This window comes from Microtus pennsylvanicus, chromosome 3 (assembly GCF_037038515.1).
Source record: "Microtus pennsylvanicus isolate mMicPen1 chromosome 3, mMicPen1.hap1, whole genome shotgun sequence".
NCBI classification, from domain to species: Eukaryota; Metazoa; Chordata; class Mammalia; order Rodentia; family Cricetidae; genus Microtus; species Microtus pennsylvanicus.
Genome location: NC_134581.1, coordinates 142747012 through 142773392, shown reverse-complemented (window position 1 = coordinate 142773392; position 26381 = coordinate 142747012). Strand labels below are relative to the sequence as shown.

The 26381-nt window shown below is 51.3% G+C and overlaps 2 protein-coding genes and 1 long non-coding RNA gene across 17 annotated transcripts in view; 2 read left to right on the top strand and 1 right to left on the bottom strand.

The window, feature by feature from the left end:
• The window catches only part of Phf24 (PHD finger protein 24), a 30500-nt gene extending 20325 nt beyond the window's left edge, over positions 1-10175 (top strand). For all 7 annotated transcript variants that reach the window (XM_075967404.1, XM_075967399.1, XM_075967402.1 and 4 more), the window contains 5 exons: positions 3251-3329; positions 3615-3820; positions 4151-4311; positions 4585-4680; positions 5293-10175. In XM_075967404.1, the coding sequence (XP_075823519.1) occupies positions 3251-3329; positions 3615-3820; positions 4151-4311; positions 4585-4680; positions 5293-5389 (639 nt within the window). In that variant the 3' untranslated portion in view covers positions 5390-10175. The remainder of the gene's footprint in view (positions 1-3250; positions 3330-3614; positions 3821-4150; positions 4312-4584; positions 4681-5292) is intronic.
• LOC142846615 (uncharacterized) lies at positions 2-21991 on the bottom strand. Its single transcript, XR_012910081.1, has 3 exons — positions 21543-21991; positions 21115-21188; positions 2-726 (listed from the first exon to the last, which is right to left on the bottom strand). It is a non-coding gene; the product is annotated as an uncharacterized LOC142846615 (long non-coding RNA).
• Dnajb5 (DnaJ heat shock protein family (Hsp40) member B5) lies at positions 16206-25225 on the top strand. Of its 9 annotated transcripts, none has more exons than XM_075967389.1 (5): positions 16206-16337; positions 17131-17272; positions 19370-19614; positions 22484-23085; positions 23246-25225. In XM_075967389.1, exons 2-5 carry the CDS (start codon positions 17205-17207, stop codon positions 23477-23479), a joined length of 1149 nt encoding a protein of 382 aa, XP_075823504.1. In that variant the 5' UTR covers positions 16206-16337; positions 17131-17204; the 3' UTR covers positions 23480-25225. The 9 variants fall into 9 exon arrangements, with proteins under 9 accessions (XP_075823504.1, XP_075823511.1, XP_075823509.1 ...); XM_075967394.1 differs by lacking the exon at positions 17131-17272 and adding an exon at positions 16851-17071 and having other exon boundaries at positions 16220-16337; XM_075967391.1 differs by having other exon boundaries at positions 16223-16337; positions 17145-17272.
• Positions 25226-26381: the final 1156 nt, after the last annotated feature.

The window sequence follows — 26381 nt, the reverse complement described above, 5'->3', positions numbered from 1 at the left end:
TCTGGACTGCAGGACAGCAGGAAAACTTGGCGTCTTTCCAGAGGCCCAGTCTTAAAAATGACTGCTTCTAAGTCGTGACCTAAGGGGTTTCCTAACAGTGCATGCAAGGGTGCTAGATAGGTAGATAATCAATTCTTTGCTGTGTAGTGTATTACATGACACAGCATGACACAAAACACATGCCAGCAGCGCACAGGCCCAGTTGTTACATGCTGGACCTAAGAGTTTCCAGAGGGAGCAAACCACCCTCAGCTGGGAATCATAAGAAGAACAGGTCTAACCGATGAAGAGCAGTTCTGCCCAGGGAAGTGTCAGGTTCTCTAGAAGTCTGTAGTTGTTGTTCCTCGTACTTACCTGAAAAAGCCACCTGGCATCCTGACCAGCGTGCTTCCAGGAGAGGTAGCTTCTGTCTCCGGAAAACACTCAGTCTTGATGTCCTCGCTTGACCTGCTGCCTATTGGGAGCGTTGGTTCTGCATCTCTGAAGTGATGGTTATGTAAATTGAGTAGCAAAGCTGTATTGATTGAGAACGCTGCAACTTTGTAGAAATGCCTTCCAGCTCTTAATGGCAGAAAGAATCCTAGGTTCCCATTGAAAGACAGCTTCACAGCCGTTCATCACCATTCCTGAGTAGACTCCCAGCCTTTCCTTCCTGCTGTGCCGTCCTGCGGATTCTTCACTCTGACTCAGTGCACGGAGCAGCTGCCGACTGTCTTCTTCCTCTGCCTGCAGAAAGCAAATGTGCTACTTTCTGACTCTCCACCTATAGCTGATCCACAAAGCCAAGTCTGGAAGTTATTTCCAGCTACTGCATACCCCACTCTGAAATACACCACAGAACACACACCCAGCTCTGCTGTCCTCTCCGTCCTTGCCTCCCTCCCCTCCTCCCCCGACACTGCCACCAGCACCAGCATTTATGGCAACCCCGCCACCGGTGTGCTGCCAGCATGGGCCTGCCTCAGTCAGTGTGTGTCTCCTTGCTGTCTTCTGTGAATGCTCTGCTTCCTTCCCAGCTCTGATAGGGTCCTGCTGTCGCCACCTCTGCTGGCCTCTTACAGAGACTTCCTCCGAGTTCATCCCTTTCTCTTCCCTCCATCCACAACCATACTTCCTAAGAGCACTTCACTGTCTCCCGACTTCTCCGCCCTTCCAGCCTGACCTCTGCATTCAGCTCCTTGCTGAATAGACTTTTACTGAGGCCATCAATAATCTCTCAATGGTCAAGTCCAAAGAGGCCTTTTCAGGTGTCTTCTTAGTCAGCCTTTCTGATAACACTTCCGTATTTCCTTCTCTTTCTCTTGGCATTTGTTTTCTAAAATGTATACACTATATGGAAACTAGATAAAATGTTCACAAATAATAAATATCACCACTCTTAATACCACCTCCCACAGCCTGCCACAACCTGCCACAGTCTTTGCTTGGTATCCAGTATTCCCAGTCTCTTCTGGCCGCCTTTGATCATTCTTTCTCAACAGCAATGGTTTGTTTTCATCCTGGGTACTGTATTCCTCGGGGTCCCATCGTCTTTCTCACTATCTAAACATTAGTGATTCCCATATCTGTGTCCAGACTTAAATTTCCTACCTCAGGGGCTTCCCCATCTTGATGTCTTACCAGTGCTTCATGCTTAGAATGCCCCCAAATGAACTCGCCTTTCTGCCTACAGCTGCTCTTTCTCCATCCCTTATCTCTGTGAACAGTAACGTCATTCGCTGGTTTCCCAGTCCCAGCTCTTCTCTGGCCGTCTTCCCTCACAGCCGCTGGGTCACCAGGTTCTGTTGACTTGGCTACCAACACCCCTCTTTGCCCCTCCCTCTTCTCATCTCTGGTTTTAGACACTCATTTTTTCTTACCCGTACCATTACAACAGCCACTTAAGAGATTTTGTCCCTCTGAACCATTTCCCCATAGCAGTCAGAGATCTGACAATGACAACCATCCTTCCATGCCTTCCCATTGTCCTTAGAACAAACACCCAAGTTAAGGGTCTCAGCCCAGGCCATCTGAGGAACGTCACAGTTCCTTATCTTTTTCTGTTTCTCCTTGCACCCCCTTCATGGTCACATGCAGCAGCCACACCAAACATCACAGTGTCGAGCTCACAGCCATTGTGCCCAGAACATGCCAGATGCTCAATAGGTGTCTACTGAAAGAGTCATCGGGTTCTCGGGGGAAACCCATAGATGGGTACCCATGTGATACCTGCATATGCTCTTGGCTGACAGTTTAGGAGGACAGTTAACCAACTACTACTGCAACGGACTTTTATTCTCTGACCTTTTTTAATTACTTATTATTTACTTATTTATTTGGCTTTCCAAGACAGAGTTTCTCTGTGTAGCCCTGGCTGTCCTGAAACTTGCTCTGTAGACCAGGCTGGCCTCAAACTCAGAGATCTACCTGCCTCTGCCTCCCGAGTGCTGGGATTAAAGGCATGCATCACTGCTACTCCACAAAGAACTTTCATAATTTATTTTTATTTATTTATTTATTTATTATGTATACAATATTCTGTCTGTGTGTATGCCTGCAGGCCAGAAGAGGGTACCAGACTCCATTACAGATGGTTGTGAGCCACCATATGGTTGCTGGGAATTGAACTCAGGACCTTTGGAAGAACAGGCAATGCTCTTAACCTCTGAGCCATCTCTCCAGCCCCTTAAAAATATTTATTTGTTTATTTATTTGTTTATTTATAATTTAAAGACTTCATAGGACTGCCAACAAAATAAGTTCTCAGTGCTTCCTAGTAATTAAAACTTCTATGACAACATAAAAATTCATCTTGTTTAGGAACATTTCAAAATCATTCTAGAACCTCTTAAAGCTGCACACCCACTAGAAGCAGGGCTATTTGTTTTTATAATGAAAATGTGCATTAGGCACAGCCAGTGCTTCTAATAAATACATGCTGAGCATCTGGGCTAGGACCGACAGCGCCAAGTACGCCTTGCAGCAGCTTTCTGAGGTGCTTCTGTGACATCCCTGTTTGCTCATGGTAACAGTATTTACTAACGGGACTTAGCCAGATATCTGGATTCCAGGGAGGACTCTTCCCCAAATTCAGACAGCTCAGAGAAAATCTTCCCTCTTTCTAGGGCCTTAGTCTCCTTGACTGTGAGCGGAAGCTGGGATCGGGGTTCCTGACGCCTCTTTGGGGGGAACATTCCCACCCTCTTGACCCAGGGCTTCTCATTTGTCGCTGGCCTGTATGGCCACTGACTTCGCTTTCACGTTCCCTCAGGACAACCTTAACCTGCTGCTCACCGAGGAGGAGATGTACAGCCTCACAGAGACCTTTCAGCAGTGTAAAGTCATCCCTGGTAAGGCCAGCAGGTGCTGCCGAGAAGGAGGGGCCAGCCACATCCCCTTTCTTTCTGAGAATTTGGGGATTTGGGGAGTAGGGATGAGTGAGTTCTTCCTTCTTCCTGGGTTGTGGCCATCAGAGGCAGTGCCTTCCACCACAGCTCCCCTGAGCTCTCCTGGCTATGGGAGGTGTAACCCCACGAGAACTGGGACTGTGGGGGCCCTGAGGGTGCCTTAGAGGTGAGTGAAGGTGTCCAGGGCTGAGGAGGGGTGGGCATAGTCAGCGCGGATGCCTCCCACAGATTGCTCCCTGACCCTGGACGACTTCGTGCGCTACCGCCACCAAGCAGCAAAGCGAGGGGATAGCAACAGGGCCCTGAGCGACGAGCAAGAGGAACAGGCAGCCCGCCAGTTTGCAGCCTTGGACCCTGAACACCGAGGCCACATAGAGTGGTCCGACTTCTTGTCCCATGAATCTCTCCTACTGCTGCAGCAGCTGCGTCCCCAGGTGAGGAGCAGCAGTAACGAATGTCCATGGGGGTCAGAGGCCTCAGGTGCATGCCGGGCACATTAGGGCAGCATTGGGAACTGTCTAAGCAAGAGCAGGGATCGGGAAATGGTGTCAGGTCCATCCAGTGGTAGATGACCAGTGACCAGGGCTGAGGAGACTGCTGGAGAAGATCGGCTGTGACCGGACGCCCCTAAAAATGTCAGGCTATCAAAAAGGCTCTGGGAATATCTAAGGAGGGCATCTGAGGTTTGGACATGGAAGTGCAATTCTCTGTGGTTTTCAAGATATTTTCACCCTCGAGACCTTAACTTAGCTCTTTTTCTCCAGAACTCTCTATTGAGGCTTCTCACCGTCAAGGAGAGGGAACGAGCCCGGGCCACCTTCCTGGCGCGGGGCAGCGGGAGCACCATCAGTGAAGCAGAGTGCCACCATGCCCGGCACTCCTGGTTCTGCAAACGCCTGGCAGAGGCATCCTCCTGCAGTGTCAGGTCTGCTCCTCGCCAGTCTTGCCCCCTGGCCCTCTGCCTGTTCCATCTGGAAGCCCTTGGTATAGCATGTGCTTCTCCTGTGGGCAGAAGGTCCCCCTGTGGACTAGGTAGAGGCAGCACTTAGGGCAACCTCTGTCCTAGACTGTGCTGCCCCATGTCTGAAAGCCTGGACAGGCGTGTCTGGGTCCATGGGCCCACCGGATTTTGGGAGGGAGGGCTCACAGCCTTTTGTTTTCGTGCTCCTAACTGTATGTTCGTTCTTGTGCCTGGCAGCATCAGCCACGTGGGTCCCATAACAGACAGCAGCCCAGCCGGCAGCAGTAGCAAGAGTGAAGATAAGACCCCGCTGCCCACAGAGCAGGAATCCAGGTGAGCTGACCCCCTCTCTTCTGTATACAGCCACAACACCTCTTATAGATAAAAGAAGGCATTACCACTTCCACCCCAGAAGAGCAAGCGTCCACCCTAGAAACCAGGCCCCAAAAGGACATATTTGACCCCAGGTCTCTAGGGCCAGACAGCTGATCTGCTAGCTTTGTGGTATAGCCCACCCTGACCATATTAGACATGAGGCAAGCTTCCCCGAGCTTCAGCCAGGCCAGGCCAGCCTGCCAACCAGTCTGCCCCCAGGATTGGGTCTTATAGGACTTCAGGCTTTCTACCCAGCCTGACAAATCTGTTCTCTCTCCTCTCCCTCTCTCCTCTCCCTCTCCCCTCTCCCCTCTCCCCTCTCCACCCTCCCCTCTCCCCTCTCCCCTCTCCCCTCTCCCCTCTCCCCTCTCCCCTCTCCCCTCTCCCCCCTCCCCTCTCCCCTCTCCCCTCTCCCCCCTCCCCTCTCCCCTCTCCCCCCTCCCCTCTCCCCTCTCCCCTCTCCCCTCTCCCCTCTCTCCTCTCCCTCTCCCCTCTCCCCTCTCCCCTCTCCCCTCTCCCCTCTCCTCTCTCCCCTCTCCCCTCTCCCCTCTCCCCTCTCCCTCCCCGCAGATCTGTGGACTGGCCCACCTTCCTAAGAGAGAATGTCATCTACATCTTGGCTGCTCGTCCTAACAGTGGAGCGATTCACCTGAAACCCCCAGGATAGTGTGGGGCAGAGAAGATTAGTTCCGGGACGGTGGCATCTTCCCCCTCCTCTCCTTTCACTTTCCTCAACCAACCTCTGGCACTGAGGCTCACAGGAATGGGGCACTGCCAGCATCTTAATTTGTCACTAAGTTCTATGGCACTGAAGCCACCGTTCCCCTGCCAACAGAGGCAGCCTGTGGAATGCCACACTGAGAAGCCCTGAGAGCTGTGGCATCTTCACCTGCTACTGGACCACCTCCCGCCCTCTGCCACCTCATGCGTACATATATGTGCACCTGCACATGCAGCCGCATACATGCCTAGGTAGCCATGCCTTCAAACTCCTGGTTCTTTTTTCAATGAAAAAGGACCAAAATCCCTTTGTGAACCCCCTGGTGTAGATGAGATGGTCTCATCTCACTCTTTCTATTGGCCAGTTCTGATTTCCAGTAGAAAGGAAGGGGCAGACTAGCCTCGCTTCCCCTCCAGGAGATGCCCAGAGGCCCCCTGCCCACATTGAAACCCCCTTCCGTGATGAGCCGCTGTTGCTCGTAAGTGTCTGTGTGTCCCTCAGGTGTGCTGTGGGAGAACAGTGAAAATTCATCCCTCAAGTTCGTGTTTAAACTCTAATTCCTCGTGACAGAAGAGGAAACTAGCTTGTGGGTTTCTCACTGCAGAAAGTGGAGACAGCCTCTCCCAGAGACCCAGAATTCTAGGAACTTTTCAACTAGGTCATCCAGCTTCACAAGCCGTTAGCAGATCAGGAAAACCAAGGTGAGCCTCCTGGACCCTACTTATTGAATGGTATCGCATGGTCCAAAGCTCTAGGGACCCGAGTGGGACAGATGCACTGGCAGGAATTGCAGCCCTCTATGGGAGATGCTTCACTGGCTGCCACGGAGGTCGATGAGGATACAATCCCATGGGAGAGGAGAGAAAAGCAGGCTTGTCCTGCTTCCCAGCCCAGCTCCACCGCAGACATAGAAATGTGGCATCGTGTGGAGGGCAGGCCGGCCTCGTCCATAGCCTGGAGGAGCTCTGTGGAATCCCTTAGCAGTCATGCTGAATCAGAAGAAGATACGGCCACGGCTTGCGAAGATTTGTATCTCAACTGTCAAGAAGTCCTAGTCAGCATCCTAAGGGGGAAGAGTTTGTCCTTCTGCCCATCATGGAGTTGTAGCCTCAGCTGCTGCTTCTCTCAGCTGCTAACTCATGTCTTCCCCTCCATGCTAGGAGCTACAGCTAGCCTGAGACCTGTGGACCAGCAGAGAGTGCCACAGGTGCACCAGGGTTGGCCAGCAAGCTTTACCCAAGCCCATTGCCCAGTTCTGAAGCTCTCAAGTCAGTACATGGCATGGGTCAGCCCTTAGTATATGGCGTGGATCAGCCCTTAGACCTGGGCTCCAGGTTCTGGATTTCTGTTTTCAACCAGATGACTCAGGTATAGCCAGTTCTGACAACGAAGGGTTCTTCAAGAGAGGGTTGAGCCAAGTCATGCAGAAGCTTGCATTATCTCCACTGCTCAAAGCCCTTGTACTAAAGTGGATGGTTACAGAAGGAGCCCATCACCCAGTGATGCTCAGGTGAAGTGGGAACTGAAGCCAGAGCCTTGCCTAGAGTCCTGGGTGGTCTGATTGTAGGAACCGCCTACCCCAGAAGCAGGGTGGTAAACTGCTGGAGACAGATTATGTAGGACTGAGATGATACAGATAGGAGATACATTTTGGGGTTCACTGTGAAACCCACAGCTTTTAAAAACTACTTTTAAAGCTGGGTATGGTGGTACAAACCCTTAATCCCAACACTTGGGGGACAGAGGCAGGTGAATCTCTATGAGTTGAAGGCCAGCCTGGTCTAAATAGTAAGTTACACAAGTGAGACTTGGTCTCAAAAATAACAATGAAAACTACTCAGCCATGTCCCCAGGACTTATTGATAAGGGGGCCCATTATTCAAGAGAGAGAGAGAGAGAGAGAGAGAGAGAGAGAGAGAGAGAGAGAGAAGAAAGAAAGAAAGAAAGAAAAGAAAGAAAGAAAGAAAGAAAGAAAGAAAGAAAGAAAGAAAGAAAGAAAGAAAGAAAGAGAAAGAAAGAAAGCACAAAGCTCCTGGGCTCAAGGACTGTCTGTAGCAGCCAGGCCTGGGGTTTTCCAAGGAGAAGATTAAAGCATGTTAAATACAAGGTCTCTTGCTCACTCTCCCAGTGAGTCATCATCTATCCCTGTGGCTGGGAGCTGCTGAACCTCACAAGACATCATCTCTGGGCTTTGGGAGTTGAACAGAGCTTTCCTGCCACTCCCCAGCTGTAGGTACTGGGAGCCCATCTTGCTCCACGGTCCTTTAAGATGATGCTTGCCACTTTGGAGCTGTGGGGGTTTTGTTTGTTTGTTTGTTGTTTGTTTGTTCTGAGTTTCTTGCTCCTGCAGTTGAAGGACAGAAGACCACAGGCTGGCTGGGTCCCAGAGTTTGCAGAACCAGCTCCACAGCTCATCCACACTAGGACCAAGCCTATTTGGGAGCACCTCTGTATCCAGGACAGTGGTTTTCCTTGGTGGGGGCCTGATGCAGAGGGCCCATGGGACTCTACCCCCAACAAAGAATGGGGGTTCCAACTTACAACAATCCTGAGAAGCAAAAGAGCATACAGGACAGCTGGCCTCTTCCCCATGAGCATCTCGTTTACCAAAGGGAGGGTCCCTTGCTCCCTAATCCACTGCTGCAGAGGCTCACCCCAACCCCAGTGTCCATGCTCTCTCTGAAGTGGCCTCCCAGAGCCCCTGGCGCGTGCACAGAGGTGCACTGTCATCACCCAGTGAGACTCATCCCTTTTCAAGCCTTCCTATCACTGTGACTGTCTGAAGTCCTGCCAAGTGCAAACATTAATGTCTGGCTCTGATGAGGGTATGAGAAAATGTTTCTGTCTTTTCCGTCTTGGCTGCCAACAATTAAGATCACTGCTTTTCCCAAACACCATCCATCCTGAACTCCAACCAAGGGAGGCTTGGAGGCTTGAGTTACACATGTGCTTCCCTGAAGACTGATTGCCCCAAGCTTGGTTTTCCTCCAGCAGTTTTCTTCCATATGTTCAAAATTAAATGAAGGGTCAGAGTTCCTGAGATTGGCTTAGCCCTGCACAACCTCTCCAGGTCTGTTCCTTGGCCTCCTCCCCTGAGGCAGTGACCCCTTGTGGTATCCCAGGGATGGAGCAGTTTCCTCATTCCTAGGTACTGATCCACTCAAGTGCCCTTCCTCTGAGGATAGCTGCAGCAGAAGCCATGAATACATTGCCTCTTTCTACCCCCAGCCTAAGCAGTGGGCTGGCAAGATAGACACTTGCCTTTCCAGCCCTAGTGCTCCCTATGGGAGGTCACCTAGACCTTGTTTAAGTGGCCAGGCCTTGGAGTTCCCCCATTCCTATCACCAAAACAGAAAGCACAGAATTCAACTGCCTGGAAAGAGGCTGCTCCCTAGGGAAATGAATACCAAGGCTGCCCCATGCCTTAGCCCAAAGCACAACAGTCATTGCAGGCATCACAGCTTCCAGCAGTGAAGAAAGCACTTGAGCTATGAGACAGGCTCCGCAGAAACTGCCTAGTAGGGGCCCGTCCAGCCGTCACTACCCAAGAGCCAAAAGTAAGCAACCTTGGGGCACAAAACTTGACTGGCAACAGGCTCTGATGGCGATATTCCATGTCTCCTTCCAACCAGCAGAGTAAAGACATCCATGCAGTCATGCACTACATGTAATAGAAAGACACATATATAGGGTCATTCATGGCCCAGAGCATGGAAAACAAGGCCAGGCTTTGTCTGGACCCATGAGTAAGAAGCCCAGTTCCACTCTGGAAATCCATTCTGAGAGCTGTGTCATTAGGCAACTTCTTAGTGCAAGCATCAAAGAGTGCTCTTACATAAACCAAGACAGCTATCATGTTACTAGGCAATATAACTTATGGGACCACCATTGTACATGCCGTCTGTTGTTGGTTGAAATGTCACTATGTGGCGCATGACTATTCTGTACTTGGCACTAAAAGGCAAAACAACCTTGATGCCAGAATTTCAGAAAACCCTGGCAGTACCTGTCACCGTGGACCCCTTTTAACCTGTCATTTACAGTGGAGTCAAGTCACCACATTCTCCTTGCCATTTGGGTTTAATTTGCTCACTGTGTCTCCCTTGGTCCTGGCTGCTGCCCAGACAATGGAGATCTTAAGTGGGCATGATGAGTGTATGGCCTGTTCCCACAGCTCAGCCCTGGAATATGGTGGGGCCGAGCTTTCCTCCTGGAGTTGCTTGCTTTTTGCCACTATTTTTGGCAACCTTGAAAAGAATTCCCACTAGACCAGCACTAAAGAAAAGCTGCCCCCGCTGGGCTGCATGCCCCAATAGCCCAGAGCATGGAGCAGAGGATCTGGTCTGATCTAAAAGAACGATTAAGAAGCCTAACTCTAGTCCAGTTTGGGATGGAAAAGGTTGGCCTCTCCAGACGGCAAAGGCCTTCAGATTTAGCCTCCAACCATTAAGGGATATTGTGGTCTGTTTCCAGCCAAATAGGCTGGAGGGGAGGGGGGTTCTGAGAACCCTGAAGTAACTGAGAACCCAAGGCTCTCTAGTTCCTCATGTCCTTCCCACGGCCTTTTCTGCTGAAGATAACTTGGCAGCAATCAGAAGGGACCAACCCCGAGCCCTCTTCCTATCTACAGCTGCATGCTCCTCCCTGTGACTCAGCCTTCACAGTACTCTGAGCAGGAGCTCCCAGCAGCTGGGCCCTGCAAAAATCAGAATAAAAAGATTGTGATGTTGTTTCTGCTGCTTGCTTCCTGTTGTTGGGGATCCTCCCATTTCTCTGTCATTTCCCATCCCTGATCAGTTCCTGACCTGAGTATAAAACTGGACAGTGCAGCCTTCGGTCTGTCTTCAGTGTTCATATTCTTAGTGGTGTGTGTGTGTGTGTGTGTGTGTGTGTGTGCGCGCGCGCGTGCATGTGCCTGTCAGAGCACCTCAAGGGACCTGTTGCTGTGTAGTCTAGCACCTCCCCTCTCCACTCCTCAGAATAGACCCAGACAGAGAACCAGGCTTGTAGCCACGTTACAGACGCTTCACCACCTGCACAGTCTTCCACACTTCCTGCTTCCACACCCCCCCCCATCTAGGGTTTTCCCACAGAGCAGGGAGTATCCACTCGACTAGGGAAGTTTGACAGTCACAGGAGTTCCTTCTTATCTCCAGACTGGAGAAGCTGAGCAGCAGGGTTGCAAAAGGCATGAAAACTGATCCTTAGCTGGTAAGATAGCTTCAGAGAGGAAAGGCACTTGCTGCCAAGCCTGATGACCCCCGTGGCAAATGGAGATAACTCCCATAAGTTGCCCTCTGACCTCCACATGGCATGGCATGTATGCACACACAAAATAAACAAATATGCGATCTTTAAAAATTAAAATCCCGCTAGGCGGTGGTAGTGCACATCTTTAAAACCAGCACTTGGGAGGCAGAGGCAGGCAAATACTAGTGACTTTGAGGGCAGTCTGATCTACAAAGTGATTTCTAGGACAGCCAGAACTGTTACACAGAGAAACCTTATCTCAAAAAACCAAAAATAAAATAAAATCCTGTACTCTACGAACAACAGAGTCCCCCCCCCATTCAGCAATCCTAGTTGGAGGTTTAATCCCTGCTAGGACCATGACTCTCACCAGGGGCCACTTGCTCCCAGGGCTTGTTGGAACCCCACCTCTGCACAAACTTCTGCCTGTCTGGCTCTGTACGCTCCCTCTGTCTACCAAGAAAGTCATTCCCCCAAGGAGAAACAGTGCTACTCAGTTCTCTAAACATCAAGTTAAACCTAGTGTTCTCCCTAACTCCACTTTTTCCAGGGGTTCCTTGGATTTGACTCGCCAAATCTGTTTCCTCATCTTTAAAAAGCTAAAGAACAGTTCCTGTCATGTCTGCTTTCTGAGCTGATAGAAAAAAAAAACAGATTGAGGTTGGTGAGAGGAAAGGCTCCGAGCAAGCGAGCAGCTAGATTCTGGTTCCTCTGAAGCTGTATGTTATCTTCCACCCTCCTTCGGTCTCAGGCATAGATAGCTCTAGGTACCGCCCGTGGTCTCTGTCCACAGTGCTGAAGTCACAGCCAGCTAGAGACTGTCGGTCCTTTGTTCCCACTCCAAGTAAACATCAAATGTAGAGATTTCCAGGCTCAAAGATTGCCCTCAATTTCAGAAAGTATCATCAAAATGTTTTTATTTAACCTATTTCAAGTTTTATTTTCAAAATCATAATAGACCAGAGATGAATCAGCAGCTCAGGGGTGAAAAAGTGCTTGTGGTTTTAACTTGGTATGAGTGAGTGATCTATATGAGTTAGCTACCAAAAAAGGAAAAGCAAAATGAATGCCACCTAAGGTTACGTGGAAAAAAGTCTAGCTATTCAGGGAGGGGAGGCAAGCCATCCTTTTTTCTTTTCTTTTTCTTTTTTTATTTTCAAGACAGGGTTTCTCCATAGCTTTTGGAGCCTGTCCTGGAACTAGCTCTTGTACAGACCAGGTTGACCTCGAACTCACAGAGATCCACCTCCCTCTGCTTCCCGAGTGCTGGGATTAAAGGTGTGCACCACCACTGCCCGGCTGAGGCAAGCCATCTTGTTCAAGCCTTGTTCATATCCAGCACTTCTGGAACGAGACTGAAAGCCTTGAATGGCTGGAATCGAACATGGCAGATGAAAAGGCCATGAAGGCCTGAGTCCTGGAGAGGGTGGGCATGAGTGCTGCAGATGGCTGGGATTTGGCAATGGGATCTATAAAGCTGGAGGAGTCTCAAGGGCAGAGGCTAGCTGGGAGGTGAATGAAGGACAACTAACCACCAGGAGAGGCAGTGAAGCCATCAAAACATTCGACAAAGGTGCTGAGTTTGAGAGTGATACCTGGCAAGGTACTGAGTCCTCTTGACACCTGAGGAGCCAGTCCACATTAAGCACCTTCCCAGCCCTTATCCAAGCTGATCTGAAGATAGGTATGTAAGTTCAAGCAGTCACATGACTTTAAAGATTAGGTATCAAAAACCTAAAACTTCTTTAGTTCACTGGTAGGCTCCTGGAAGCTTGCCTTGAGACTCTTATGCTATTCGCCCTCTGCTGGCCATCCCTAGAACTGCCATCTCCTCCTAAAGTGAGAAATTAAATCTTTCAAACCCCAAAGGTACTGATCACTTTCGGCCTCGAAGCTCAAGGAGGTGCCAGCGAGTACCAGGGAGTTAAATCTGAGCCAGTGCTCAGTCAGTGAAAAAGACAAGAGTGACAATGACAATAAGTTCATGTGTCTAGCATTAAAATTAGGGCTTAACTATGTCTAGGAAATAAGCTGAGGCTGAGGCTGGAGTCAAAGGATTGCTTTGGCCAAGATTATAGCTAGAGGCAGTGTCTCAAGCAGGTGCCAAAGCTGGGACTCAGTATGGGACCAAATCTATGTTCATACATCAGCATGAAGCACGTATCAGATGAGATGCTAAGAGTTTGACCACAGGAAGGAGTCAGTCTGCATTCAAAGCACCATTCGTATGGCCAGGTGAAACATCACTTGATGACGAGCAGTCAGTCACTGGAGAGCCCCAGACATAGATGCGACCCAGGGGACCAGTAGGGAAGACGAGAAACAGAAGAAAGCAACCTCTAGTTTCTCTAAGGAGTTGCTGGCTTTAAACATGGCGGTGGGGTAGACTAAGGATCCCCCTTTCTCCTCAGAAGACATTGCAGTCCCAGCTTCATACTGTAGGCTCCTCACACACCACACTACCACACATGAATCATAGGTTCAATTTGGGGAAAGGGGCAGCCCAAGAGCCAGTGCTGTCGCTGCATAGAGCTGGCAGTTGTGGGGGTAGTCTTCCTTGCCTCCAGGATTCTGTTTCTACTAGCAACAGGGCCTGGCATCCTCCCACACACATATCTTAGCAACCATGGGAGCCCCTGGCAACTGTTGCCATGGTGACAAGACAGGGAACTAGGAACAGGCCAAGGAGGGGAAGCACTTCCTCTGGAGGATTTGGGATGTGCAAGATAGGGGGCTCCCCCTTCCATACACAGTCTGGGAGGGGACATGTGCTCCTGCTCAAACACCTCCTCACTGACACCCACCCCCACCTCCTGCCCACAGGTTCCGGTTCCCTCAGGGTGAGGAAATGAGGGACACCTAGGGTTATGACGTCTCCGTGAGCGGGGAGGACAAGCGGGGGTGTTTGGAGCCAACATGATCACAGATGGGTACATACACTGGCAGAAATGGTGTCAGTAGCCACATACTTCCCCTCTTCATCATGTAGCCACTTGCCTGTACAGCCATTCATTTAATCATACATGTGTGCTGTCATGAAAATCACATACCGATAACAAGTACAGAATTGGGCATACTACACACAAAGATAATTGTGCAGATACACCCTTACAATGGAATTATGATTATAACAGTAAATAACTCCCAATCAGACACACTCACACTCTCACAACACACAGATAGCCCTGAACACACAGTAAGAGTTAATTTGAATATTAATCACATGCCAAGCTCAGAATGAAGACCATTATTACATGTGTCACCTTAATTAACCCTTGAAAAAGCCCTGTGAGCTTCCACTGTTGCTTGGCCAAGTTGCCAAGAACAAACGAGGCGCAAAAGGGGCCAGTGGTCTCCCAAGGTCAACAGGCTCACCGACTTCAGCACTTAGAGTCCATGCTGCGCTGTACACTTTGCTCAGACGCCCTGGATAGTGGGTCAGAAGGCAACGGTGGTGATACAGACAGTAGAGTTGGGTCTCACTCCTAAGGACACAAACCTAGAGTCCCTGAAGTTGACATGCACAAGGCTAGGAGCAGCAAGAGGCAGACCTCGATTTAGAAAGGAACATAGCTGTGGGCTGTTGGGAGGAAGTCAGGAGGAAGAATAGTGAGGGCCCCCAAATCCTAGGAGGCAGTACCACTCCCAGGCCCCTCTTCTCACGTTGCCCATTACCATGCCACACTGCTTCATCCCCTCATCGCTGCCTCATCCCTTCCTCCTCACTCTTCCCCCTCTGGTCTCTCGGTCCCATTTTGTTGCTCCTACAATCTCCGCCCCAACCTATCTCACCTTCGTCTCACCCCTCACTTCCTCTTTGCCTCCCACCCTATCTTCCTCTGGCCCCTTTCCAGTTCCCATCCCACCTCCTTCAGCCAGATACCTGCTTGTTCCCAAACTGACACGCCATCTCCCCTCCTTCATCACTCCACCCCGCTTCCTCTTCCCACCCTCATTCCTTTTCTTACTCAAATTCCTTTACACTCAAGAGTCCCAGGTGATACAACAGGAAGAGACAGGTAGTTAAGAATATGTAGACCTTGCCTCCAAATCCCCAGACCCCTCTCCTGCTCTAACCTGTGGCCTAGATAGTCCAAGCCTCAGTTTACAGTTCTATCCAGCTTGCTTTGCCTCCTAGGTATCTAAATCTGTCTCTTGAAACTGGCAAAGAATGAGAGACGAGAGCATTTTCTCAGGCCTTTTCTTTGTCACTAAATCTCCCAAGAACCCTTCCCCCTCTTCACCCCCAGATTACCCCCTCCCACCCCCGCTCCCTCCAGCACAGATGGGCCTGGGAGACAGTAACGTGGGCGCCAAGCTCGGTGTCTGCTGGAGCGGCGGCTTCCGCTGGCGACCGCCTCCGCAGCCCCGCCTGCTCTGAGTATCGGGGACACTGGGGCTGAGATTTAATGATTTACTGGGGGGTTGGGGGAGCAGAGGTGACAGTGTATGAGGGAGTTAAGAAAGGGGACCATGAGAAGCTGAGGTAAAGGGTTAAAGGGAAAGCCATGAGCTGTGATATTGCAGACCACAGAAATAGGGAGATAAATTAAGAATAAGACAAAAGAAAAAAGTAAGGAAGATACATAAAAAGACAGAATGATGGGGTGAGGGAAGGACGGGTATCATGGGGGCAAGAAAAAGAAGTTAAAGACAAAGATGAAAGGTTGATTATAAGGGGCTCTGTGGACTCCAAGTAGCTGAGAAGTGGCCGCTCCTAAGAGAGTCAACAGCCAGCGAGAAAGGTCTACACGGAAGACGGAAGGCAGCTGGACAGAGACTCACGAAGGTGTCACTCCTGGAGTTACCAGTTACTATAGTGTGCAGAGAGGAGGTAGCAAGGGCACACAGACTCTCAGGTCTGTCCTGGTCTGTTTCGTGCTACCGTTAAGCCATGTCAGGTCAACCTCAGAACAAGACAAAGTAAGGCTAAACCAGGCCAGGTCAGGTTGGCTCACAATTTGCTAAATGGTAAGAAGAGAGGCTACACCTCCCCCAGTGCACACTATTCCCGCTCTCTATCCTTCGACTCTCCTAAATGAAGAAAGGAAAGAATGACTGGTGTCACCGCCAAGTGGAGAACGCAGTTTTCCTATTAGGTGGTCTTTGAGGCCGAACTCATTCCAGAAGGTTCTCCCTGGACTCAAGCAGTTGCCAGCACGGCTCACCTCATACTGGAAACTGGACTAATATAGTTGCCCGGCTGGCTTGGGTCGAAGTCACAGGGACGAGCCAATAAAATCAAAGGGCGCCTGGAGTTGACGCCCTCTGTCCTTTTCACCAATGATATGACGAGATGGAGAAGAGGTGTGGTTGATTGATTCCGAAGGGCACCAATCACACCCACACCAATCACTGCCCGGAATGTGTGCGCGTGTGGCCGGGTGACAGGGGCGGAGAAGGGGTGGCTATCACCCGGACGCTCGTTGAGAGATGTCCAATCATAGCAGAGTCTGAGCTGAGTGACGGGAAGACAGTACAATGGGAAGCCCGGAGGCGGAGCCGTGGGGGCGGGCTCCCGCTCCCGCTGTCTGCGGCCGGCGGGCAGGCGACTCCTGTCCCGAGTGGAGGCGGCGGAGCCGGAGCCGGGGGAGGGGGCAGCGGCTGATAGAAGGACCGCGGCGGCGCCCGCAGCTCCTCACCGGTGAGGGCGCTGAGCAAGGACTCGGGGGTCCCGGGAGTGGGGCGTCGAGAAGACAGGTCCGGAGCCGGAGGGGGGGACACCGAGGGTCCATAGCCTCCTCTGCCATAGGGGTGTTGGGGCCTGGAAGCTTGGGGTCTGCCAGGTGCTGGGTGTCTGCGACGAGGGTCGGGCTGGGTTGGGTCGGATTGGGTTGCCCCGGGCAGAGGCGTTTCTGAGCAGGCCAGCCAGCCAGCTGGGGTGACATCACCGACCCCCTCCCCCGCCCGAACCCCCTTCCTTCCTCTCCCCGCCGCGCCTTTTGTCCGGGCCAGGCTCAGCTCAGCCCCGCCCCTCCCCGCCCATCTGCGGAGGAGGAGACTCCCCGTCAGTGACTTCATTGAGTAGATTCTTGGAGATTGGGTTTAGGTCCACCCCAGAGAGGCGAGAGGAGCTCACTGCCTCTCAGGCCCTCACTATCACACCTGTCATAGGTACACACTCTGCCACTCAACAAGCACATACTGTCACTTCCAGCCTCGCTGTCACACAGCCATACAGCCACTCACATTCAGCCAGACACTGCTGTACCTGAGAGCAGGTGGCCGCTGGACCCTCTCCCTCCACTCCGCACCTGGGGATCAGGTCCAGCTCCTGCGGCACGGGACAGGCCTTGCTGGGCAAGGGCCTCTGAGAATCTGAGGAGGTGGCTGCCAGAGCTACAGCGTCCCAAGCAGGCTCCGGTGGAGCGATCAGAGGTGAGGGGCTTGGCTGGGCATGTTTAAGCGCACAGTGCTCTCCTGCCCACCCCCAGCAGCACCCCCACTACAGGCTCGAGGAGCTTTCCGGAGCTTCCCACACTTCTGGGGAGAAGACTTCTTAGCCAGCTTGATGTTTAAAATTCAGCTGGAGCCCTTAAAACTTCGAGCGTGGACGCTGAATGGGTTTGTAAAGTTTCGGTAAGTCCCTCCTGAGAAGGGCACTCATACCCATGCCGAGTTGATTCTCCACTTCAGCCATTCCCTGCACTACCTCCCTCCTTCCTCCCTTGCATCCTCATCTCACCCTGTGACATCCTTTGACCTCACCTGATCATTTGAATGAATTGTCCTCCATATCATTCATCTGTCTCAAATCCTTTGTTTCCACACCATCTCCGATATTTCAGTTCCTCCCTTCTCCCTCTCAAGCCATTGGTCACCTGTTTTCGGCCATTTCCTTTGTCATCTCTCATGCCCTCTGTCAGTACCCGCTCCTCCCTGTCCTTGACAGTCGCTTTCGCTCTTTATCCTTATTTTTTTCATTCCTAGCTCTACCCCAACATATTCCTCATTCATCAAAGACAGAGCCATGCCATGGTGCTCCTTTGTCATTCTGCCACGTGGCTTGCGGGGAGGGAGAGGGAAGGAGGGTGGAAAGGTGGGAAAGGAGGCAGGTCCTGAGAGTTTGCCCTGTGTCTGTGGAGGCAAGAGAATTATGGGTCGAGAATAGCTAGCAGGTGGATGCCAGGGAGGAAGCTGGCAGTGGTGAAGAGGTAATGAAAGGACCACAAAAGGTGGGCGGGCTTGTAGGCTATGCCACTTGCCCCTCTGCCTAGAACCTGCTGGAGTTTTCTGGCACCCTGTTGCTGTTCTAGGTTTCTTTCAATCCAGGGGTAAAGAAAGTGTGGGCTGAGGCAAAGATGGCAGACCACCCCATCTCCCTCTCAGACTGCTAATGCCGCTTCCGAAAATGGCTGCCCTCCCCCAGATGCTCTTTCTTCTCTGCCTCCCCCAACTCCTGTCTCCCCCACAGGCGTGACATGCTGGTGTGGGGAAATGGGGGAGTACCCGCCTCTATGATGCCTTCTCTTTGTCAGAGTGAGGTGACTCCCAGAGCCATGAGTCAACCTAGCCACCTGCAGCAGGCCCTATAGGGCCAGGAGCTAAGGCCATTCTCCCTGCATACCTGGAGCCCCCGAGGCTTCACCCCGACATAGCCCTTAGTCCTTCCTGCCAAGATACCTTGTACACCTCACTACTGAAGTAGTAGAGTCAGAAAAATAGGCCTCAGCTGTGGCTGCCAGACATTGCTGGAAAGACTCTGGTTCTCCCTGTTTTGACAAGGGCTGGCTACCCCTCAAAAAATGCTAAAGAACAGCATCTGGCCACTCCCTTCATATTGTCCACAGATCCATTAATGAGAGCAGGCTAGAGCGGAAGAGTACATTGGTGTCTGTGAACCCCACTCAGAGGGGTTATCGGAGGAGTCAGGTCCTAAACGGTAGGAGCAGGTAGAGGAGGGGCTTCAACAAAGGTGTTTAGGACAAGGTGGTTGGTGTCCATCTGTCTCCTGGCAGCGAGGCTTAAGAAAGCCTTTCTCTGGTGCTTTTGTTCACTACCGTTGGTGCTTAGGCCATGTAGACATGTATTCCCACGTCAGGGCGTAGATGCTGGGAAACGAGGGATAGACAGTGCCCCCCCCCTTGCTAATGAGGGTGTTAGAAACAGCAGGTTCCAAGGCTGTGAGTCATCCTGTGATCTGAGTTACACGTGTACCTTAGTATAGTCTGGGGAGAAAGGGTAGAGAGATCTAGGGTCCCCAGTGGCAGAAAAGACTCCAAACTCCCATACTCTGGTTCAACTTGGCCGAAGACTGGAGCCTGGTCCCCGTCCTGGGCTACTAACCCCAGCTGTCCTCAGTCCGGGCACCATGCCTGAGGTGTGGCGTAGGAAGACTACGAAGTTCAGGTGACCTCACTCATTCCTCTGACCTTCGCCAGCTTTTGTGAGTCTGTCAGTCTACAGAGCCATCTCACTCAGAAGGGCCTCCCAGGGGTCCTCAGGCTGGCCCCAAGAAGTGGACCACAAAGGATCACAGAATCCTAGCATGTCAGAGCTGGAAGGCATCATCTAGCCCAAGACTTTCATTGTACAGATGGGGAGAGAGAGGCCCAGAGGACAGGCATGACCTATTGAAGGTCACACAGGGAGTCATTTTAAGGATTGCAGGATCATCAGGAGTGGGGCTGGACTGTAGAGAACAGGGTACCAAAGACTGGACTTGGGTTCTTTCAGAAACAAGGAGCCCAGCACCGGTCCAGTGGCTGTGATGGGAAAAGATTATTACAAGATTCTCGGAATCCCGTCAGGGGCCAATGAGGATGAGATCAAGAAAGCCTATCGGAAGATGGCCTTGAAATACCATCCAGACAAGAACAAAGAACCCAATGCTGAGGAGAAGTTTAAGGAGATTGCTGAGGCCTATGACGTGCTGAGTGACCCTAAGAAACGGAGCCTGTATGACCAGTATGGGGAGGAAGGTAAGAAGGTGTTCAGCGGCCCAAACCTGGACCCCTGGGTGAGCCAGCTCTCCTAGTGTGGTGAAGGAGGCAAGTTTCCTTAGAGCACAGCCCGCTCACTCACTACCTGGTCCCTGCTCACTCTCCTCCCCATCTATCTCTTCCCCCTCCCTTGTCCCCTTCTAGCCCTAGAGAGGCTGGAATCTGAGCCAGAGGCCTCCTCCCCCTCTCCTCCTACCTTCTTTCCTTCCCAGCCTTATTAGTCCTGCCTGAAGTCCCCGCTGCTTCATTGGCTGATCTGAAAGGTTGGTGAGAGCCAGCCGTGACTCTCTGAGGACGGCATTTACATTCATCAGCATAAAAGTCTGGCCCTTGAACAGCCAGGGAATTAACCACTAGAGTTCTGAGTGGAAATGGTTGTGGCCACCATCCCCCAACCCTTGGCCACTTCGGGCCAGCAGCACAGATTTGTCTCCCAGAGGAAGTGGCAGGGATCCAGGAGTGGAAGGGGAGATCTTACTGGCATCTTACCCCATCCCTAGGGCAGCTGGTGGACATGCACAGGGCGGACAGCAGGAAAGGCCCAAATAAAGCCTCTAAGAGCGTGGCTCCTCCCAGCACATCCCACGGGCATGATGTAGCTGCTAATTCTGGGCCTGCCCCTCAGGGCCCGCCTGCCACCCGCCAGCCACAGGCACCTGTCAGGCTATATTAAGAGACATTGTCACAGCTGAGGACTCTCCTTCCTGGGAAGACCTGTCCTTCCTCCTAACGACATGCACCATTCTCTCACACTGTCCTCCTCTTCACCTTCCCCAGCGTGTGCTTAGAATGAGACCGGCTAATGGCATGTACCATGCCTGATTAAAGGCAGGGGCTCAAGAGCATGCTCCTTCCGTCCCCTCTTCATTTTGTGTCTTGTTCGTCTCTGCCGCTTTCCTCCCTGTGCCCTGTCTTCCCAGCCCCCTCTTTTTAGTCTTCATGCTGTGAGCTTATTCCATTTTTCCCTGATCATTCCTAGACTTGCCAATTCTCAGAGAGATCAGGCACCTGCTTGAATCCCCAGCATTCTCCCAGCTAGGGAGGGAGGGTGGGAAGGATGGGAGTGGGGAAAGAGACAGGCAGTGCAGGCGCCACGCCTCACGTGGCCTGTCTCAGAATTGCATTTAATCCTGCACTTAACCTAACCTTTGTTAAGAGAAGGAGCTGGAGAAGCTACTGAGAAACTTCCTCCCCCACCACATACAAGCTCAAGCCCAAGTGAAGGAAACACCCAGACTCGAACCCTAGGCAGAGCCCCTAGGTTCTGGTGTAGATCTTTGTGGCCCAGGGAAGACCTCAGGGTTGGAGGAGGGAGAGACTGCCTTGGAAAGTCAGGTCTATTTCTGTCTACTCTGCCTCTTCCTCACCAGCCAGCCAGAACAATTGTGCACGAAGTGTGTGTGCAGCTCTGGCTTGGAACAAGTTGTTCTCTTTGAAGTGGGGTGGTGTGGTAGAGTCCCCACAGTGAGAATTACCCACCTCTTGTTCTCAGTCCAGCCTCCTGCTCTCTCAGCAAGCTCTGCCTAGCTTCGTAAACTTGCTTCGTAGCTAGCCTTTAACAGAAGAACAGATCCCAAGTCTTAGGTGAGAGATTCAGAGGCAGCAGCCACAAGCCCCTGAATGCCTGCTATTTGCTTGCCCTCTCTAATCAAACCCAAACCCGTCCTCGTGGTCCCATGAAATAAGAGGATAGCTTAGGCCCAGGTTCCCAAGGCCAATTGAAATTTTAGATAAAAGGCTCAAAGAGGGCTAAGAATACAGTCTAGTGCTAGAGCACAGTACACGAAGCCCTAGTATCCATCCCAGAAGCACTAAATAAATAAGTCTCAATGAGAGGGGCCCCAGCCCTGAATCAGTCTGTGTTAATCCTCTCCCCCATACTTCCCACTACTCTATCACACACCTACCATCCAGAAATCCGAGTCCCTGAGACAAGACCCAACTCCAGAAAGCATCTGCGGTCAGCCCACTGTGTGGTGGTTGCTCCACATTAGCTGTGAGATGCAGGGCTGGTGTGGTGTCACTCTGGGGAAGCTGGTCCATTGGCGCCTATGTCTGTACAATATGTGAATGACAATCTCTGAAGCTGTGTGCCATGGGACCAGAGTATGGGAAGAAAGTAATTGAGTTTTTTCTAGAAAAATCGTTTTCCATTTCCATGTCAATGAGCTCCCTTGTTTTTTGAGACCTCTTGCTTTCCTGTTGGAGCAAAAGTTAGGGAAGGATGAAGAAGAACCAAAGCAGGGTTCCTCCTGGCTTGTGTCCACGCGTCATTTAGGACAGGTCACTTACTAGCCCCTCTGTGGTCAAACCCTGTCTGCTTGTTTCTAGCTCTGTGTGTCTTGGGAAGTAAACAGGGATTTGGGAGTCAGGTATAGTCTGTCATGTGATATGAGGCCAGCTGCCCAAGCTTTTATGAGGCATGTTTGGACTGAGTAACTGGGAAGGATTACATAACAGAGGCTATCTCCTAAGTCCCCTAGTCCTAACTTTTCAACTCACTGGCTAACTAGCCTGATGGAATCTCAAGATGCAGGTTGCCTGGGTTTGTGTTTTGAGACCAGGTCTCACCGCACAACCCAGACTGACCTGAAACTCTCAGTCCCCTACCCAGTCTTTTGAATATTGAGGTTACAAATATGCACCACCATACCCAGATATCTGCTCCTAAATATGTAGTTGAGTGGATATTAATTTTGTCCAACACTTTTTATACTGTTAACCTCTCTGCGGAAGTTAAAGATTGCTTCTTTCTCTAGGTCCATGAACTGGCAGCTTGGCAGGCAGGGGAAAGACTGGGATGGGGCCAGGATGGGCCACACTGCCCCTAATTTCTCCTCCCCTTTAGGCCTCAAGACCGGCGGTGGTACGTCAGGTGGCTCCAGTGGCTCCTTTCACTACACCTTTCATGGGGACCCTCATGCCACCTTTGCTTCCTTCTTTGGTGGCTCCAACCCCTTCGATATCTTCTTTGCCAGCAGCCGCTCCACTCGGCCCTTCAGTGGCTTTGACCCAGATGACATGGATGTGGATGAAGATGAGGACCCATTTGGTGCCTTTGGCCGCTTTGGCTTCAATGGGCTGAGTAGGGGTCCAAGGCGAGCCCCAGAACAGCTGTACCCCCGGCGCAAGGTGCAGGACCCCCCTGTGGTGCATGAGCTTCGGGTGTCCCTGGAGGAGATCTACCATGGCTCCACTAAGCGTATGAAGATCACAAGACGGCGCCTTAACCCTGATGGGCGAACTGTGCGCACTGAGGACAAAATCCTGCACATCGTCATCAAGCGTGGCTGGAAGGAAGGTACCAAGATCACCTTCCCCAAAGAGGGTGATGCCACACCTGACAACATCCCAGCCGACATTGTCTTCGTGCTCAAAGACAAGCCTCATGCACACTTCCGCCGAGATGGCACCAATGTGCTCTACAGTGCGCTGATCAGCCTCAAGGAGGTGGGGCACGCGCGTGTGTGTGTCCGCGTGTGTGTGTCTGTCTGTATGTCTGATAGGAAGTGTCTCTTTCCTTTCTCACATCTCCCACACCCTGTGTACTTCTTCCTTTCTCCCCACTCTCCGCCTCCCTTTGCCTCACTCTCTGCCTTGTTTTCCCCAGGCGCTGTGTGGCTGCACTGTGAACATTCCCACCATTGATGGCCGAGTGATCCCTTTGCCCTGCAATGATGTAATCAAGCCAGGCACCGTGAAGAGACTCCGTGGGGAGGGCCTCCCCTTCCCCAAGGTGCCCACTCAGCGGGGAGACCTTATTGTTGAGTTCAAAGTTCGATTCCCAGACAGATTAACACCACAGACCCGGCAGATCCTTAAGCAGCACCTACCCTGCTCCTAGGCTCTGCCCCGGCCAGTCTAGAGCCTACCACAGCAATACCCCCACACTCACCCCATCTCTTGGGGACCCGGCTGGATGTCCACTGGACACTGGCACTTTTCTAAAACTCAAACAAAAAAGCCACTGATTTTCAGGAAAACGTTCCTGTCCCCAACCCCTTTCAGAGCTGGGCTGCTTTGGGGGAATGCGAGGGAGGTGGGAAGAGCTAGCCCAGGCCAGGGGTCAATTTTCTGTCACTAGCTTTGAATCCAGTCCCCACTCCAGGGGCTGGAGAGTGACTTGAGTGCTACTTGAAGATCTAGAGTCCTTGTCCATGCCTGTAAATAGCATGTCCTCCTCCCCCCTCTCAGCCTTGCTAACCCTTTTCTCTCCCTTCCCTTTGGCGTCCTCCTGTTTCTGGAGAAAGAGGACAGAAAGGACCCCCCCCCCCAGGTCTGTAGTGTCCAAGACTAACCCACAAGTATTCATGCACACGAAGCACTTGCCTGAAGTGGTCTGTGTCTCTCTGGGAGACAAGAGGAGAGGACATAGGAAGGAGAGGTCGTTACCTATGAACAAGGCCATTCATTGAGCACGAGACACTTTTTCATTTGGGGCAGGGAGGTAAACCACCACTCAGGAGCCTCCCCAACAGCTGCCCTGCCCTACACCCACCAAGTTGGAGGGTCCGCTCCCCCGCTGCTCTGAGGAGTGTTCAAGAATAGAGAAAAGAGGGGCTGAAGCATTACAGCTAAGAGGTGGGGCAGGACCCACCTCCCAGCCACGGTCAGGAAGGAAAGGGCTTTGGGGTCAGGTGGCAGCTACTCCCCACCAAGAGATTCAGGATCATAGGTTCCTCCCCACATCTCTGAACTCAGGGTCTAGCCACCCCAAACTTCCAAACCCCACTTTTGTGATATGTGAAGCTACTTATTTCTTACCTTTCTGGAGGCTGTGTCGGAGATTTCCAGCCCCTCTCTACCTGTGTGACCCCCACCTCACTCCCACAGTTGTATAAAAGTCTAATAGTGAAGGAGATGGGAGAAGACTGCTTCAGCTGGTCCTGGGGTGGGGTCTTTAGGTTTTCTCACTTTGACAAGCCCCTGAATGTTTTTATAGTAGTTTTTTGTATTTTTTTGTAATGACAGTATTATGAAAAAAAATAAAGTATTTTAAAAATATGGCCTCTGAACAGGAGCAGGGCCCCTGGGGTGCAGGCAGGAATGCAGGGGCACTGTCAGACTCCTTCCAGAGACCTGATCACTCCCAGAAAAACCAAACAACCTCAGTCTAAGCCGAAGCCGACCCCTTCTTCCTGTAAGCTCTGACTTTTTGGAGTTCTGGAATATATACCCCAAACAACAAAGCTAGAAGCCACAGCCCAGCTGTCTGTGGAGAAGATGCCCTTGGCTGTGAGAAACAGAGCCTGTTCTCTTCAGAAGCTGTGTCAACATGAGAGCTAACAGACTTGTCTGAACGTTCTCTTTGAATTAGAGACATTTTATTCCTTGGAGGGAATGGAGGACTTTCTGACTGACGAGAACAGGCACACTCCCAAAGACAGTTTAGCCACCAAGTGGGCTGGAGAGATGGCTCAACGGCTAAGAGCACTTCCTGTTCTTACAGAGGAGCCCAGTTCAGTTCCCAGGACACATATCAAGTAGCTCACAGTAGCCCAGGGGAACCTGACAACCCTGGTCTCCTCAGGAACCTGCATTCATTCACATGCACAATTAATTAAAAATAATAAAACTAATTTTTTTTAAAGTTTGGGTACAAAGAATGTAGCTAGAGCATGCTGGCAGGACTGGCTGGGGATCTGGGTTCTGCGAAGGGCACTAACCAGAGTTGCTACTCCTTGAATCACACCATTTTCTGAGGATGTCTGTCCTGGTGCCTGACTTGCCTGTCCCTGCTAGACAACCCTGAATCTCAGAGCCTGGTTAATACTACAAAAAGGCCACTGCCTTTTCCCCTTGGGTCTGGGTAGGAACGAACCCTGTGGTTACAGGAATGGCTACCTTCAAGTATGCCAGTCACACTGCTAGAGAGAGGCCCAAGACAGTCTTGAGACCACTTCCCCAGTAGCACAAGAATAGCTGCCTTCTGCTGGCCCTGGCCCCCCACAGGTGGACACTGGGCTTCTTGGAACCTTTCTGACCTTTCTTCATCCTGTGCAGAAACACAAAGGCTCCTGTCCTCCCACTTCCTGTGGGAGGCTCTTCTACTACTCTCCAAACCAGGGGTTCTGGATCACAAAGATGTCTGCTATGGGCAGGGTGAACCCCACCCTGCATAATTCTACTTCATTCTCTCCTTCATTGGGAATTCTAAAGTGTTCTCACTCACTTGAGGCTAAATATTATCTTGTGTCTTCCCTGAGAACTAAAACTTGAGGATCTGAATGTCCTGGACCAGAATTCTCCTTCCGGCCCTTCTGTGAACACACAGGACCTAAGAAATTGTCCTGTCTTCATATTTTCACTGAACACACTCTTCTGGGACCACGGGACCCTGAGATCCTAGAAAACAGGCTACCTGAGGCAAGATAAGCTTCTGTTGAAATGCATATCACACACACACTAGAAAGAGGAGGAAGGAGAAAGGAAGGGGGAATGCAGGGTAGAACTTTATAAATAAAGAAACTAGGGAGTGTTTCCTGGGTGGATCTTTATTGGATTTAAGTTTTTAGTGTATGTGAGTGATTGTGTGTGTGTGTGTGTGTGTGTGTGTGTGTGTGTGTGTGTGTGATTCTGTAATAACAACTATGGCAATCATTTTTCCATTTTTGTATGACAGTAAGATGTCTTTAGACTCGGCTACCCTGATCATGAACCACCTTAGCCATTGGAGTCACTCAGTCACTCAAACAGTTTCTGGACACCTCTCAGCTCACTGGATGTCAGGATCTCTGACTGTGACT